This window comes from Pterocles gutturalis, unplaced genomic scaffold (genome assembly GCF_000699245.1).
Source record: "Pterocles gutturalis isolate BGI_N339 unplaced genomic scaffold, ASM69924v1 scaffold52153, whole genome shotgun sequence".
NCBI classification, from domain to species: Eukaryota; Metazoa; Chordata; class Aves; order Pterocliformes; family Pteroclidae; genus Pterocles; species Pterocles gutturalis.
This window is the reverse complement of record NW_010122484.1, coordinates 9,789-26,922: the sequence shown is the minus strand read 5'-3', so window position 1 is coordinate 26,922 and position 17,134 is coordinate 9,789. Positions and strand designations below refer to the sequence as shown.

The 17,134-nt window shown below is 36.1% G+C and overlaps 1 protein-coding gene across 3 annotated transcripts in view; it reads right to left on the bottom strand.

Annotated features, from left to right (window-relative positions):
• Positions 1–16,431, bottom strand: part of LIN9 (lin-9 DREAM MuvB core complex component) — a 27,451-nt gene extending 11,020 nt beyond the window's left edge. Inside the window, exons 1-7 of one of the 3 annotated variants that reach the window (XM_010077522.1) lie at positions 16,395–16,431; positions 15,260–15,354; positions 11,845–11,949; positions 9,788–9,921; positions 6,745–6,870; positions 1,811–1,968; positions 556–689 (exon numbers count right to left, since the gene is read on the bottom strand). In XM_010077522.1, coding sequence (XP_010075824.1) covers positions 556–689; positions 1,811–1,968; positions 6,745–6,870; positions 9,788–9,921; positions 11,845–11,949; positions 15,260–15,262 — 660 coding nt within the window. In that variant the 5' untranslated portion in view covers positions 15,263–15,354; positions 16,395–16,431. Of the gene's footprint in view, positions 1–555; positions 690–1,810; positions 1,969–6,744; positions 6,871–9,787; positions 9,922–11,834; positions 11,950–15,259; positions 15,355–16,394 lie in introns of all 3 variants that reach the window. The other 2 variants (XM_010077521.1, XM_010077523.1) reach the window with 2 other exon arrangements.
• Positions 16,432–17,134: the final 703 nt, after the last annotated feature.

The window sequence follows — 17,134 nt, the reverse complement described above, 5'->3', positions numbered from 1 at the left end:
AGGAACAATTCCTAGAGCTCATAAATTGGTACAAAAGCTTGAGAGCTAGGAAATAATCCCAAATTGTTTGACCAAAGCAACATTGCCACAGGTAGCTTCATTACCATTATAAGTTTCAAAATGAAGTTAAACCAACTCATAATACTTGCAACTACAACAGGCTTTCCAGACTTTGGCAAATTATAAAGGACAAGGTTTTCTGGAAAATTTTCTGCAAATCCTGCCAGGATCCCATAGCAGAATTTCTTTGGGATCTTATGCTACTCATTATATTTCTTGATATTAAACTCGGGCTATTATGATAACCTATAATAGTAGGTCTAGTAAATTATTCCAGCCTGAGCCATTATGTTTTTATCATAGAGGGTTATCCTGTTCTATAAAACCATAAACAGTAGAACCTCATTCCCCTGGCATTTCCCATGCATCTGTTATGCTTGTTTCTATACTTTATGACAATACCACCTGGATCTAATATTTTTTATATTACAGTTGGAGATTATTTTATGTTCTTTTTCATTACAGCTATTTTAAGAATGTGTCATTAATACTTACAAGAACTTCATAATCTGGGACTGTGTGTGTTCCAAGACCTGCCCTGTCAAAAGTCACTCTGTATGTAGCATTAAGAGTGTCTACTGCGTCTATTTGTCCGGTAAATAGTCCATCATGGACACCTCGCAAACGTGCTAAAAAAAAAAAAAAACAAACAAAAAAAACCCCACCAAACATTGTAATGTTCTGATACCACTGAGGAAAACAAACATAATACATCTTTTGGAAGCTACCCTTTATATGTATATTTAAGCCACACAGATTACATGAAAAAAAACCAAAAACGAGTAAACCCAGAAAAAGAATTGTATGCAATAGAAATACTACCCAAATTTTGTTAAATTTATCTTTGCAAGTCAAGTATTTCCCAAATCTAATCCTTAGCACTACACTTATGTCTAAATAAAATGCTATTTAATACCCAATACCTTCTGACAGACAGATTTTGCAGGCAAAAGTCAATTTCCAGATGATTTTGCATACCATTTCTCTTTGATCACTTCCACTGATGACTGCATATTTAGCAAAAGACAATGAGGAACGCAGCTCAAGGATACAGCTCTAGGAGAGTGAGGAGAGGCAGTGTTGTGCACGCGTTCTCTTCAGCAAGAATTAAGGGCAGTGTTGCTGAAGAACGCAAAAAAGCAATGAACAGTAGTGGCGTGAGTGGGAGATACCATGCTTCAGTAAAAGCATCTGGATCACAAACAGACAGGATGGAGGAATTCAAGTTTTATAAAATTTGACAAAGCTTGTAGAACGTTTTTAACAATATTCCTTTCTCAGTTATGTGTAAGTTTTTTCAATAAAGCAATGTCATGTGAAGTATCCATGTCCAGCTACACTACAATACCAATTGTATATCTGTTTTGAAACAGGTATTTTTCTATTTATGGAAAAACAAAGCTCATTTTTTATATTAGGTTAGATTATAAACTTTGAGAGCACTCAGCTCTTTGCATTTAACCATCTCACTCTCCAAGATTTGTTAGCTATACTAGACATAAAAAAATATTCTACAATTTGAAAAGCAGAAATAATAAACCATACTAAGTTTGTACCTCAAAACTGTATCACTGTTTTAAAAATATTAGCTAATCCTCACAAGCACCTTCTCAATGAGCTAACAATAAAAACATATAATTTCTCACGTTTTAATTGTATTTTAACTCTGTGCCCTAAGAATATTATGGTTTACTAAAATCTTTACAAAATACTTGGCTGTCTTTTTGTTTGTTTGTTTTAAAGAAATTACCTGTAACTTTTGTTCCGATTACAAGCGGTAATGGAATTTCTTCTGGAAGATCTTTGAACTGTGAAATATCTGCAACTTTCCGCTGCTGCAAAAGTCTTATTTTCTGACGTTTCTGTTTTAACGCTGATCTCTCTTCCTCAAAGAATGCAGAGGAACACCTATAATACAATTTGATAAAACTAAAATTCAGCACTGAAAATATACATATGTGAAGACACATCAAATAAATAGGCATAGTTTACAAATCAGTGAGGGAAAACTAAAAAGCTTGGAGTGAAGTGTTCAAGAGAAAAGGATTTCATTGAATGGATTTAGACAGTCCTACTCCCCATAATTATCACTCCTAAAATAACAGTTTATTTAAAAACAATATTGATGAATGCTAGGTCTTTACACTAGTGTATCAGAAGAATACAACTTTTAGGACTTTTTCTGCTTATAGGGATCCATCTGGTGTCACAAAACAGATAAAACGGGTCCCACACACAGTCTACTCTGAATATCAGTTCAATCTGTGTAAGGAGGACTTACTGTGAGGTCCCTGGCTGCTATCACTTACTGATACAAACTAGGTTCCTTTCACATGTGCTCCTTAGCTCAATTAAACTTAGAGTGAACGGACACCAGACTCAGAACATAAAAGGGTATTTCTGTCTCATCTCCTTGCTTCTGTGCAGAGTACAACTCACCCACAAAATCTCTATTATGCAGATGAACTATTTTGAGATTGATCATAGTAAAAATACAAATTTGTTTCAACTTGGGCTATTGTATAAAATCAGATAATCTCTAGCAGTCCCCTCCCCCATTTGGGGGGGAGGATCTTAAAATGTAATCTAAAAGATGGAAGACTTACTCCCAAGGCCCTTACTTGGTTTTATTAATTTTCACTTTTAACCTACTGAATAGGCACAATGCATGAGGTAGCTACTGAAAGCATAAAGACATTAAGGACTTGATACTCTCTCTTTCCTTGTTTAAAAAAAGTTTTATCATTCTTGTGTCGATGAAAGAAGTAATTTAAAAAAGGAGTACAGATGCTATTGTAGGTCTGCTTAATTGCAGAAGCAGTTATTTATAAAATAATTTACTATCTTTGTTAATTGCTTCACTGCAGCCAAATGCAATTTAAACATTCTCTGTGGAACTCATACAGTTGTATGTTGATTACTGATCAATAAAAAGTCCTATTTTACAAGGTTATTTTAGAAGACACCGACAACCTTTCTGCTGCTTCCTCCTTCTACACTGCAAATTATTTTCTGTTTTCAATCCCTTCAAGATCTTCCTCAGTTATTTATCTCTCACTCAGTACTAAGCAGTCAGTTCCTATTTGCAAGTTTGCTTCTACTACTCTTATTTTATGCCAAAATAAAGTTTATGTTTTCCTCTGTATACCCCTCACATGGAGAGTTCCACAAAGCCATTTTACTATTCTCCAAAATTTCTCTTCCTCGCAATGTGTATGAGAGAATCATAAAAACCAAGTTGCCACGATGCTGAGACCACTTTCATACTGACCAGCAGTTTCATACTTATTTGTCTATACATACATCATTTGCCTTTTATCTCATACATGGTTTCTAAGTTATATGGAGCACAGACCACCTGCTTTGTCCAGTGTGTACAGTGTTAACACAACGAAATCTTAGTCCTAAGCAAGACATTAAAAAAAATAGAATGAAAAGGAATGAACTGCGGCTGTGATGTACTTCTGTCAGGTACGTGCAGTAATGCACTGCTCCGAAGGTTCCTTTACTAGGCTTTCCAATCACTGTCACCACAAAAATAATCCCTAGTCTTTGTATAGTCTAGAAACTCTTCTTGATTGAGCACCTGTAGGTCCGTGTCCCACTCAGCAGTTTACCACTGAAGAGCAGAAAGTGTTTACCTGGAGTTGTGTATTGCCTAATGATCCTCATCAGGAATTCAAAATATCTGGAAAGGGATATGGCAGAGAGAGAGTGACGGTGGCTGGGAGACTTAGGCAAAGCTTATTTGGATATTCTCATTTAAAGATGCTATTTCCTTCATATTTACTACTGGGGAGGAACAAATGTGAAATAATGCTTGCCAAGGGCTGTGAATACAAAGTAGCAAAATGCAGGTCAGAGCTTTTCAATTCCATTGAGGAGAACAGAGTGATTATCACAGCAAGACCAAAAAAAAAAAAAAAAGGCAATACAGACTTTAATATTAGTACTTTTAATCATGAGCAGGGTCTTGCATCAGGAACATCAGATATCACCTAATGTTCTTTGATCCGTGTTCTTAGAAATACAAATTCAAATGCTGATACACTGATCTTGGAAGTCCCTACAACAGCAACTACTGCTTTACCGCTAGCTCAGATGTCATTAAAAAGACTCTGTTCCAAATGCTGTGGGTCATGGATGTAGAAAGTACTTGCGACGTATTTCTGGCTTCTGTTAAAGGAAATCACCAACCCCACATCCCCCAAATGTATTTAATGAAGGTTATCCCATCTGTGTGCCACTCCTATGAAAAAATGAAGATTAAAACTACGGCACAGATCACACTGCAACCTCATTAGCTTTCTGTAGGGACTTTTAAAGATGTGGAATGTTCTTCTCAGTTTCTACTAACAGAGGAATCATCACCATCACACAGTGGCAGGACAAGCATATCTGAGCTCATTTCATATCCATCGCTATTTCACAACTGCAATTAAGTTCATACAGAGTACACAAGACTAACTATTACCTCTTCCTTTTCGTGGAGTATATCTTTCCCCACAGTCTACTGGAATCTTACAAGCTTTGCAGGTTGCCATGTGGAGTACTGTTGTGCCAATCAACCACATTGTTGATGGTGTGATAGGACATTCAAAGTAGCAGCAGACATAAGAAAATATTACAATATATTTAAAACAAAACTTAAAAGAAAGACAACAATCACGTGTACAGCTATCACACAGAGACACTATTATCCTCTGCCATCAACACTGTGGATGCAAAATGTCTTTTTTTTTTTTCTTCTTTCATGAGGTATCAGTATTGACATTGTATTTAGCTTACTTGCATATGATGAGGACAGAAGAAATTTCTAACAGAATAGTAATGTAAAAAAACTTTTCTCTAGAGGTAGTTGAAAATGATCTTGAAAAAGCATTCAAACAATTTATAATAATTTAAAATCTTCTAGAGCTAAGGCCAAAGACCACTCCACTCTGGACACCTTGAAAAAGACTACAAATAAATGTTTTATTTTTAAATGATTAAAGAAGTGAAAAGCAAAGAGGAATGCTTATTTTATGTTCATAAAAAAAACAAGAACTCAAAGATTCAGCTAACAAGCAAAACAAGACTCTATATCCAGTCAAATACTTGTACTTCAGAATTCAGATAAAACAACTTCCGTCCCATTTAGACCTGTGGCTCCTTAGGCATGAGTCTCTCTTTTTAAAAAACAAACATATGATAGCTAACAAAAAAACCCAAACCAAAACCAACACTACTCTCCTTCCTCCCTTCCCCCCAAAAAAGAAGGAAGCTTTATCAATGGTCCAACAGACTGCTGAATGAGGGAAGCTCATCTTTCATAGTAGTACCCACTTTTGGAAAAAGTCAAATGAATAAGTGATGCTTTAATGTTCAAATACACTATCTCTCTCGCAGTGGGAAGCATGATGATAGAGGAACAAAAAAAAAAAAGCTATCTCAGTTAAGCCCAAATGATACAAACACCTTTCCAAAAGGAGCTATTTTTAAGACGGCTTTGCTACCCTTCCTTGACTGGCAATTTTTAGTTACATAAAGTTGTTTATATGTACAGGAGATGAAACAGCCCCCATCAGACAAAATATAATCTGACTTAGGACAGTGATCTATGAAATGGATTCAGTGCTTTTTTTTTTTTCCATTTTCATAAATAAACCAGTCTTTTATTTCTGCAACACTACTTACACATTTTTCTCCTGATCTTACACAGTGACAGGATGGTTGAGTGTGGGAGGGACCTCTGGAAGTCATTGCTCCAACCACTCCAGCAAAGTCACCTACAGGAGGAGGCTGCCCAGGATCATGTGCACATGGCCTCCGAGTATCTCTATGGGTTAAGATTCTACTACCTCTCCGGGCAACCTGTACCAGTGCTCAGTCACCCTCACAGTAAAATTAAGTGCTTCCTTGTGTTAAGACTGAACCTCCTGTGTTTCAGCTTGTGCCCACCACCTCTTGTCCCATCTCCAGACAACACCGAAAAAGCCTGGCCTTGTCTTCTCTATGCCTTCCCTTCAGATATTTATACAAAAAGATGAGACCCTCCCTGAGCCTTCTCTTCACTAGGCTAAATTGTATAGGTTCTGTGAAAAGTCTGAACTGAATCAGTGGGTTTAAAAATTAAGAATTCAAAAAAAGAGAACAAACTATGCTCTTCATTAAATTCTGGCTTCTTTTCGACAACGTACAATATTTTATAGGTGACTTTCTCCTCTCTCTCTTTTGGCAGCCAAGCCAGGAAAAGTTGAGGATCTATGAAATGATTTAAAAAAATAATAAAATAAATGAGATAAAAATGTACACTTGTTATCCCAATAAAGAGACAGGTATAGCCAGAAAAAAAAAACTTAGTGAATAATTGGCTTGTCTTCCACGCCAGGAAGCACTTAAGCATAGAAGATACAATAATAATTTCAACATATCCTAGCTTGGTCTCTCAGTTACCTAGACTTGTAAGATAACATATCAAGTACAGGCTCATGAGAACTACATGGATTGGACACATGCATATAAGGAATAGGGTGTGTGTGGGAGTGGGGTCTGTGCTCAGAGAACACCTTTTCAATGAAATGCTTTTCTACTCTCAGCTATTATTTTGCTTTACTACCTGCATGCAAAATTATTTTAGAAGGAACAATTCCAGTAACATTAAAACTACATGTAAATACTTGTTGAAAGAAAGAAAAAAATTACCTCCGTGGTTTTCCCATTAATCGTCTGATTTTCCCCCACTCTACTCTTGTCAATTTTCTGGTTTTCAAGTTTGGAAAAGATTCTTTCAGACATACACAGAAGTCATTATCTCCTTCAAATAGTGGTCTGTTGAAACATAATAGGTCCTCCGTTAACTACACTTAATAAACTTTTGCCACAAGATTCCAAAAAACATCCATCATAAGAAATACACTGGAAACAAAAAGTACAAGTTCGTCATATAACAAGACACTCCTGTTCAAGGGACAAATTTAACCCAAAATAAATTTAACTAAAAACAAAGAAAGTTTCCAGGACTATTTTTCTATTTGAGCCTTACTACCAGCAATGTTTAAAAATGTTCCTCTCTCTTGTTACTACAGGGAAACATACGCATTCGCACTATGTAAATAAAGGCACCAAATGAGACTTCAGCAAAGCCAAGGGAGTTTCATGAGGATACTGCAGCACATTGAAGGAAACCATAAAGACATGGTGAGGTACTGAGAATAAAGGAAGGGACAATGTGATACTGAGAAATAGGAAGATAGTACCTTTTTCATAAATTCATTCAATTATAACCCAGATTCTCAACAGAGGGTTCCGAAATACAGGAAATTGAGCCAATTTGTCGCTCTCTACAGCTATACAGATGAGACTTTTATCATAACCTACCACGACTCCATGATGAAGCAGAAGATCAGTATTACAGAAGTGACGGTTCAGAGAACCTACCTACACAACTTACAAACTTCTCTTTGATGGCATGACCTGTCTGTGTTTCTATGTTTTATGACTGCCTTTTACTTCATAGTACCACATCCTTCTTGGGCTGAAGAGACAAGGGAGCAGCAATGGATATGCCCATCCAATAGCAGGTTAATCATTAAAAACTATGTGCAATTGAAATACATCTCACCTTGTGAGAATAAAAGAATAACGGCATCCTAGATAAAGCAACTTTTCTCCACTCTTTGCAGGGTGCTGGGGTTTAGAGGGGAATATCCCCAAGCACACAACAAAGAGGATCTTGTAAGCAACACCACTTTCAAGTGAGAGACGAAAGGTGCATTGCAGATAAAGAGACTTGGGCAAGAATGGAAGAGAATATTTTTGCAGTAGAAGGATCTACAGCTGTGGCATGAAGTGAAAAGGAAACACAAAGAATGGTCAACGAGGCTCAGGAAACAGACAAGGAAGAGTATAAAAGAGTTTATTTTATCTAGATTCATTGTCGCTAACATAAGATACCTGTGTAAAGAACAACTGTTCTGGTTTTTTTTTGAGAAACAGAATCTGTATTTGATTGTTTTTACTATCTCTTGTCCCTAAGCAAGCAAGCTGTAAACCCACAGCATTCACAAGATTGGAAGCTCTGGGAAATGGTGTAAAAAAGCTACAGCTTTCTGGTTGTGAGGGCCTATGGACACTATAGCAGTAAGCAGCTCTTTAGAAGTCAATGGGATTTTGCAGAAAACAGTCCTCTGCAGCACTGCAGAGAAAATCCAACTGACACAGATTCTATAATCCAGTAACCACAGATGATAGTTGTAGATTAAAATATTTCAAAAATTTATAGTAGACATGGCATTTAGATTGATTATTTCAATTTTGGATGAGACAATTCAATTAAAATATTTTGAGACTTGTACAGTGAGCCATATTTTGTCAGTTGGCAGCCAGCTCTATGCTTTATAAACTTTAAGCTTCTCATTAAGTCTAGCTCATATCACTCAAAATAACATCTATCAAAGTTTTTCTTCCAAAGATATGCAGTTTCTTAGTAAACTATGTTATAATATCTTAACATGATCATATATTATTAGCATTATAAGCATACATTGATAGCAATCAAAGATGTTTTCAGAATTATCTGCTAAATTCAAATTCTAGTCTACTGATAGACCTAAAATTCCACAGACAATTATTTGAGAATAAACTAAAAGTTCTTGGATTATTAAAATTACTACTAGGAATAAGTAGGGTTTGGGTTCTTTGCTTTGTTGTGGTTCCCCCCCCCCATCCCCCCAAATAAGGGGGGGAAGCATGTAAAGACTACTTTCAAATTAATTAAATCATACAGATGATGAATTTAAAAACAACCTAAAATGGACATGTAATTTTTCTACTTGTGATGAACATATCCTAAAATGTTTTTCTGTTGCTATGACTGCCTTCTCCATTAAGGAAAACAGCCACAGCAGTCACGATTAAAACAGGCAGGAAAAACAGTAATTATTTGCTTATGAATAAATTCTGGAAAAGAATGCTTGTTGACTGTGAAGCCATTCTTTAGAATATTAAATAGTAGTGTTTCCTCTATTAGTTAATCAGTGTAGATTTTAAGATTCCATTCATTAAGAATGATTTTTACATTTTAGAATATTTATTAGGGACTAAATTAAAATGGTTCTCTTAAACAATTCACACCACCTTGCTAGTGGCATTAAGAGAACAAGTGCCAAAGACTCTGAGGCACAAATTGCAGAAACAGTCTAGAAGCTAGATTAGGAGATGCAAGACAGATGCTGATATCTAGACAACAACTGAATAGTCACAACCCAGAGCTCTGGTAGTGATCACAATAAAAACAGGATGCTGGGGAACAAACATCTGAAATCAACATTTACACCTTTTAGGGAAGTGGCACCTTATGAAGAAGCAGTCTCCTTCCCATCCCCCATGTGTAACACTGATCCAAGGGTTCAAAAAAGTCTAGGTGTTCTGATAACTTCATGCTTAAGATGCTAACAGAATTATGAATAAAATCTTGTATCTGGTGAGGCAGAGGCAATAAAAAGAAAATTATTTCCATGAAGGAAGGCTTTCCATAGAAGACTACCCAAGAACTACCCAAGTAGGTTGCTCATTATAAAAGAGAAAAAAAAACCAAAACCTAAACCACAAACCCCTAATAACAGAAGAATAAACTTTGGAGTACCCAAAGTATCCAACACTAGTAACCAATATATGGAAATTTGTAGCTCAATTTCAGAAAATGAATTATTTCTATAATAATAAGAGATAATGATATAAAACATACTTATCTATATTTGAATAGAACCACTCGTATATGCACCACTTGTGAGCTTTGGGAAGTTTGAGCAGGTTACGGAGCCGTAAACCAATCTTCTGTGATACTTTCTTGTCTGGTGTTGGCATTGTTGTATTAAATTTCTATGTAGTAAAATAAAGGAAACAGTTAAACACAGTCTAACATTCTTCAATATTAAAGTAATTAAACTAGATTTTCTTGATAAAAGTTTGCACATTAGTAATTGTTATATTTTAATCGCACATACTGTTTCATAACAACTTATTTTTCGCAGATCTATAATCCTGTGTTATATCATCAATGGAATCAAACCTAATAGATGACAAACATTATCAAGATCAATACAACAAATTACGTCTATACAAAACTCTTCTAACAGAAACATTTTCCAACACTGAAGCTACATTATCGGTAAGAATAGCATGGCACCAAAGTACGTGCACACTTTAAAAGCTTAAGGCACCACCAAACATTGTCTCAAGCGAGCATACGTGATGTTGTGGCTCAGATGCCAGCAACATCAACTGCTGCATTTGCACTAGTGCTTCTACTCTTGCCAGCTTTTCTTAAACTGAGGATGAAGCTAGCACAGGAATGTAATACAGCCAAAGCTTTGAGCAGAGTGTCTGCTTTTTAGAAAACTGCAAGAGAAATTAGCACGGACATAAGCAATCAAGTTTTAACTACATTTGAAAGCTATTTCATAAATTGCAGAAAAGACAGTCTTAGATTGCATGCATAATACATAGACCTGTGTTTAAACAAAACTGTAGAAAAATAATTCCATAATTTTGTTCCAAGGATGGCTGTCTTAACCGACAGAAAGAAAAACTGCAAGAAATAACAGCTTTTTGAGAACACTAGTTTCACTGGGTCCCCATGCCATACTCAGTTGTTACGCTTCCCCAAACACTCAAAAGTATTTTGACCTTTAGTAGCAGCAATAATAGGATAAAGCATAAGGTAGGCACCTTGCTGGCTCCTGCTGCACTTAACCACTGCCTTCTAGATACAGGCCCCCTTTTTCCCACTGGAACTCCAGGAAACAAAGTCTATCAGGACAGCAAGATCTGTGAGCTACGGCAGCTGCAGCCCCTCACAAACATTTATCTAGCAATCGCTAGACCTCCTGAACAAGACACTTAAGTACAAACTAACCGGGCTTAGAATATTATCCAGGCCTTTCTACTGTTAAGATATCACTGTAATGAACAGAGAGAAATGTCATGGCCCTCATCTCTGACAAAATGGACCCAGCAAAATGGCAACTGCTGTGTCTTCCCTATTTGACGTAGCACAGCACAGTTCAAAAGGCAAACGAGATCAGTATTCAAATAGTACTTTTTCAGTGTGGTAAATCCAGGCTCATAAGGTGATGTGAAGGTGTGTACAGAGAAGTGATTTGGATGACAAAGGTACTAGAGAGCCAGTTCTTTGAAACTAATAGATGTTGCCCTGTCTAACATAGAAAATAAAGACTAAGAGAAATTACGGCTGGTCTTTCATGCTGTATCAAGGACTAGACAGTCAAGTGGAGGAGTAGCAAAACAAGCTGAATTGGAGGACATATCATTGCAGGATCAAGAAGGTATAGATGGCCATGAATACATTTAGGCCACAAATCTAGAGCAAGTTCCTAACTGTTGGAATACATTAAATCCTATAGCAGCCTTCTAAATGACGTAGTCCATGCAAGAAACCTAGTCAGTATTTAACTGAAGCTGAATAAATTTATGCAGACTACAGGACATGATCGTTTGTGGGAGCAAGATGGGCAATTAGCCTGGAATCCTTTCTAGCTCTGTATACTTATGTCCAGGACCAAAAACAACAGGTACTCCTGTAAACAAACTGAGGAACCCAGCTGTGAGGAAGAAAAATATAAATCTGTTTTGAATTGTTGCTTACTCCTAGCAATAGCTTTCCTCACAAGAATATTCATAAACTGATAATGCAATTTGAAAAGCAAATGTGTTCTCATTTTCAACTAACACAGATAGGCTTGTTCCCCTTTTTGGTAAAAATATCTGCATACTTGTAAGTACCTGTGGAACCATCGCAACCTTCTGATTTCTTTTGGGTGACCTTGTGTTTATTTGTCTGTCATCTTCTTCACAGAAGAGTCGACTCCGTTTTGAATTTCTGAAGGGCTGCATGTATCAAAATTAAGAATGAATTACAAGAAAAAAAAATCTGATTTCTCTGTTCATGCACAGAATTCACAGTGAGAGAAATGGAGTATCTTTTCTCTTGCTACATATTGGTTTTAAGGCACGTGGGACACAATAAATAGTGCCTCCTAGCAGTTAGAGATCTAAGGGCTGAGAGAAGAGAAGAAGGAATTTAAGATTCCAGGCTTTCCAATGCTAACTATAACCCATTACTATACTGCTGGCCCAGTTCCACGGAAGTATTTAGAACCTAACTCCCACTTGTTTCCAGAGGAGTTAGGTGTCTAAACACTTGTGTATCTAAGCCTAAAATAGTCCTTGCTTTGTTTATAAGCACATCTGCTAAACAGTTTTTTTCTGAATTTTTTGTTAAAAAAAAAAAGTTTAATCAAACAGTGTATTTGTTTTGGTATGTTCTCAGTAAAAACATTAACTGGATATAATTTTTTGGCAAGGATTTCTTATGAGTCTGAAGTGTTGCGAGTTTGTTGTTTTTTTTAACTCATTGAAAGTGCCTACACGGCAAAATGCTAAGAAGCTGAAGTCTGAAGAAACGAAAGCTTGAATAAGTTATATGAAAATATCAGAAAATAAAGCAATTTAGAATTTATGCTAACTAAAATGTACTTGTGTGCTAAGATGTTATAGCTCAAAGAGAATTAGAAGGCTGACTGAAAACTAGAAACCATATTGCAAATGTTTAATGAAAAAAATATTTCCATTTAGTTATTCTTCAATGTTTTACCCTCTTGACAAAAAACTTATGCTTTCATGGACAAAACAGTAACCTATGACTGGCTATTAGTGCTGAGTGCAAGCAGCTTCTCCTTCCCTGAAGACTTTGTGGCCTAGCACAGGAACCAACCACAAGTGAAGTGTGTCTCCTTTGGAGAACCCCAAGACTGAACCCTGTAGCGTTCCTTATACTTCAAACTATTTACAAAGGTGATGAGTAAAGACAGAATAAATGCAGATTTCACTTCTTTGAGTATAGATGGTGAAAGCGCTACAAACTGAAATGGGTACGAAATCTATAACATCCACAATGTGAAGGATACTGATGACAAAGATAACGATAAGCCCTTAACAGGAGTCAGAAACAAAATAAATCAGAAAAGTGAATTAAAACTTCACTAATAAGCATTTACACTTACAAAAGACATTTAATAAGTCTGTGACTGATTGAAGTATCTGTTTGAAAAGATACATTCTCTATTAAATTAACTAGGGGTTGCAAAAAATGTCTGTCCCATGCCATGAGAACAGCTGGAGCTTTCCCAGGCAAATGTGCTTTTCTTACTCTAAATTGTGTATCTTTTATAAGAATAACTACACAAGTGTATTTAAGTAACAGTAGTGCCCTGTACGTGCTAGACACCTAAGCGCATTCAGCACACAGAAGAGAACGACCATTCGTTGGAGACATTACAAACCAGAAGAGAGAGACACACTGAACAGAGGAACTAGATATTGGCAAGGTAAACAAATGGTGCCCACATCACATTAACATAGCAATTAGTTTATCATATTGTTATGGATGTTGTTTTTCTCTCTTCACCTAGTTACATGAGTTCCAATTCACTAAACGTTAAGAACAATCTTTAATTTCAATTACAATGTCTTGATGTTATTTTATAACATCTCTGCTGTCCTTGACAAACCATCACCACAAAGAAGGTCAGAACTATTCTAACTTTTGAGCAAGAAAACAAATCCATAATCCTCTTCCAACAATAAAAACTCTTACATCACAGAGCTCTGGGACTTTTTAATCACAGCATTCTGCCCACAGGATGAAAAGCCAGGTTCCTATTGAATATTTGCAATTATATTTTAATCTTGACATTTGAGATGCTGGTTCCAGAGCAACATTTTTCTCCCAAATTTCTATATAGCTCTTGGTTTTATGACACTATACCAGAGGAAAAGCATGTGCCAACACAGGAATACAAATGCTAAAACAATCCAGAGAAAACTTAAGAGTTCCTTCAACCTTATGCTAAGGCTATGATCCAGATCAAGAAAACAACCCTCAACAGAAGCTGCCAAAACCTATTCCAAGCAACTATCCAAGGGTGTTTCATCAGTCTGGATTGCTGGTGCCTCAAATGAGAACAAAATAACAAGTGTCCGAAGAGGTCTCATCCATGTTAGCTAAATAGGTCAGGCATTTTTTGAAAGACTTCAACGAACAGTACAACATATCTGCAAAACTTCCAGTGTTCAGGGAACTCACACTAGTACAGAAGACTATATCACGTCAGCAACATGGGCCACTGCTAACACATCAGACTATCCTCTCATCTCTCCCATCTTTCTGCAGAACACTGAGCTACATTCAAAAGTGTGACTCCTTATTTTTAATACCTACAGCCAGCATACATAAAGATTGACAAAGTTTTTGTACAAATGTTACAGCTAGTGACTTTGGTTCTTTAGCACGTACAATCTTCTAAGTTACCAGTAAGACTTGTTTCTGTGAGAAGATGAGCATTCCTGGAGAACAGCTGAAAACTGCGACATGAACTCCTGCAGGAGCTAAAGGCCATCACAAAGTTCTAGCCACTGTCTAGTAGACCTTATGTTCTCTAGCATAAACACGCAGCAACACGTGTGTATATACAATCTGCGTGAATCCTACCAAAATAAATACCTTCCCTGTGTTTCTGTCTACAGGGAGAAGAGCACAGAACAAGGTACACATAACAGATTAGTCACATAGCTTAATGCACTACTGGATGCTGCTCAGATATTTTGATTATGTGCAGAGCAGGCAAGCGTAGTTTTCAAACACGAATGAGACATCTCAGAATACTACAGGACAGTTCACTGATGTTCCTTTATCGTTATTAAAATCTGTCCCCCCAGAAGGCACAACAATGGAAGTCCATTAGGATGTTTTCCTTTTCTTTATGCGTCAGTTCTCAGCCATAATCAGAAGTGAGATTTTTTTCATGAGATAAAAGAAATGGTTGATCAGAAATGTCAATTCCTAGGTTCAAGGTATACAACATATAATACAAACACTTCACACAGCACTTGCTTTACAAAAAAAGAGAGAAAATAATTACAACCTATCTTGAACAAGGTCAGCAATTTAATTTGATTATTCATTTATAAAATATGTTTTCATCTCATATTCAAACTGTTTAGACTGCTTGTGAAGGTCATAGTGTAACATCTGGAAATTATGAAACTATACATCTCAGCCAAATTTTTTTTATCCTTAAATTTTATTCACTTTATGGTATTTTACCAGTCCTGAAGTTGTCTTTTTATCGCTTCTTACCATTTCCACTGCAGAACCAGCATTCTTGCTTTTCCAAACAGGTGTTTTCTGCAGAGAATTATACTTTTCATTCCACGAACTGGATAAACTTCCCTCTGTTGTGAAGAAATAATGTCATTAATATACATATATGTATATTTTAACATAACTGCTATCCAAAAGCTAGTATAACATCATCAATTACTAATATATTTTTGTTACTTGCAACATATTCTTTGGATTTAACTACAAATGGATTTTAGATTTCAATATTTTTATTAAAGTGTTCTGAACACTTAATTAAAAAAATAGAAAGATTTTCAGTACAAGGAGAAACATGAACAAAATATTTTTTACTCCTGACAACATTTAGATTTCTTGAGACTTGAGACCTGCTTTGCTGGAATCAGTTGCTTCCACTGTCAGATTGACACACATCTACACAGCGGTACTGTGGCTGAAACTGAAACTTGGAGAAGGTAAAGCTCTACAAGACCTGTCCACTTTCTGGTTCTAAAAAATGATTAAGTGGGTGCACACCAGCAGGTAAATCAAATTTTATTGACACAAACCTGTATTAGTTACAAGATATTCAAGAGACCATGTCTTCTTCCTTGTGCAATAGAAGACTTGTAATATATAAAGAAACTTTTATTGTTGGGCAGATTGTAAGTATTCAAAATTTGTATGAATGTTCATTAAGATAATTTCAAAGAAAAAGTTAGAAGAAACAGATTTTTGATCTAGCCCACAACTTGATGACAGAAAACAGAATGAGACTGTGAAATTCCTTCCTAATATAAATTCTGTCACATGTACAAGTCTCGCTAAGAATCCTTCTCCTATCTCATCCTCAAGAGAGGAAAGATTACCTCAATTTTCTCATCAAATCTTACACCTAGGCAGTATTTAGGAAGAAAAAAACATATTTCAGGAATTTCACCCATAAGAGCAGTGTCTAAATACACCACAACATATGCCATTTCAACCACCAAGGATTATTAGTCTGTAGAACTAACAAATATCCACAATAAAACCAATCATCTTTCAACAAAAAACCTTCTTCAGTGTTATTTTTTTGAACATTTTGAAGCCAGAAACTAAGTATGCCTGAAAGTCAGATTGGGTACAAGTAAATAACACATTAATTTCTTACCTTTCAAGCTCACAAGTGCTTTTGCTGAAGAACCTGCAATATATCAAAAAGTCCACACAAATCATAAGTTATTTCAAACCATACAACCTATGCAGAGTCTACTCATTCTTAATTCTTAGACAAAAAAGTGGAATTTCATATTAAATCTTTCACAGCTGAACGAGTGAACCCAGTGCGTCCTCCATGGCCCTAAGTATAGCATTATATGTTTATTAACCAATAAATCTTAAAAGTATATTAATATTTTATTTTTTCCTTTATTTTCACATCTACAAAACAGCTTCACGTGCTAAGCACTTTTGTTTAACACAGCAAATTCTGAACAAGCTTTATGTCCAAACTACGTATTTCCATGCAGCTGCTTGTTAGATGTAGTTGCAAATATATTATACAACTGACAAGGAAACTGTAATGAACACCTTTAAAAAATTTTATTATTTCTATCAATTCAAAATTCTTCAATGCCAAACATTTCCACAAAAGCACTAGTTTATGCTCTCTAAGCTTGGTTTGCAAGTAGGGAGATGGATACTTAGTTGCCCCCTGGTGGAACCTCCTTATTCAGAAAGGCAGCAGATCCAGATACTATAGATGCAGACTGGATCCTTAGTTTGCTTGAAATGTTCAAACTGTGTAACACATCCATCAGAATTTCACTGCGCCCCTTCCACCTATAGGACCTCTGCAGTGCTTCCAGGCCAGCGAGGACAAAACTGGGCCCGACTACGGCCTTCATGCTC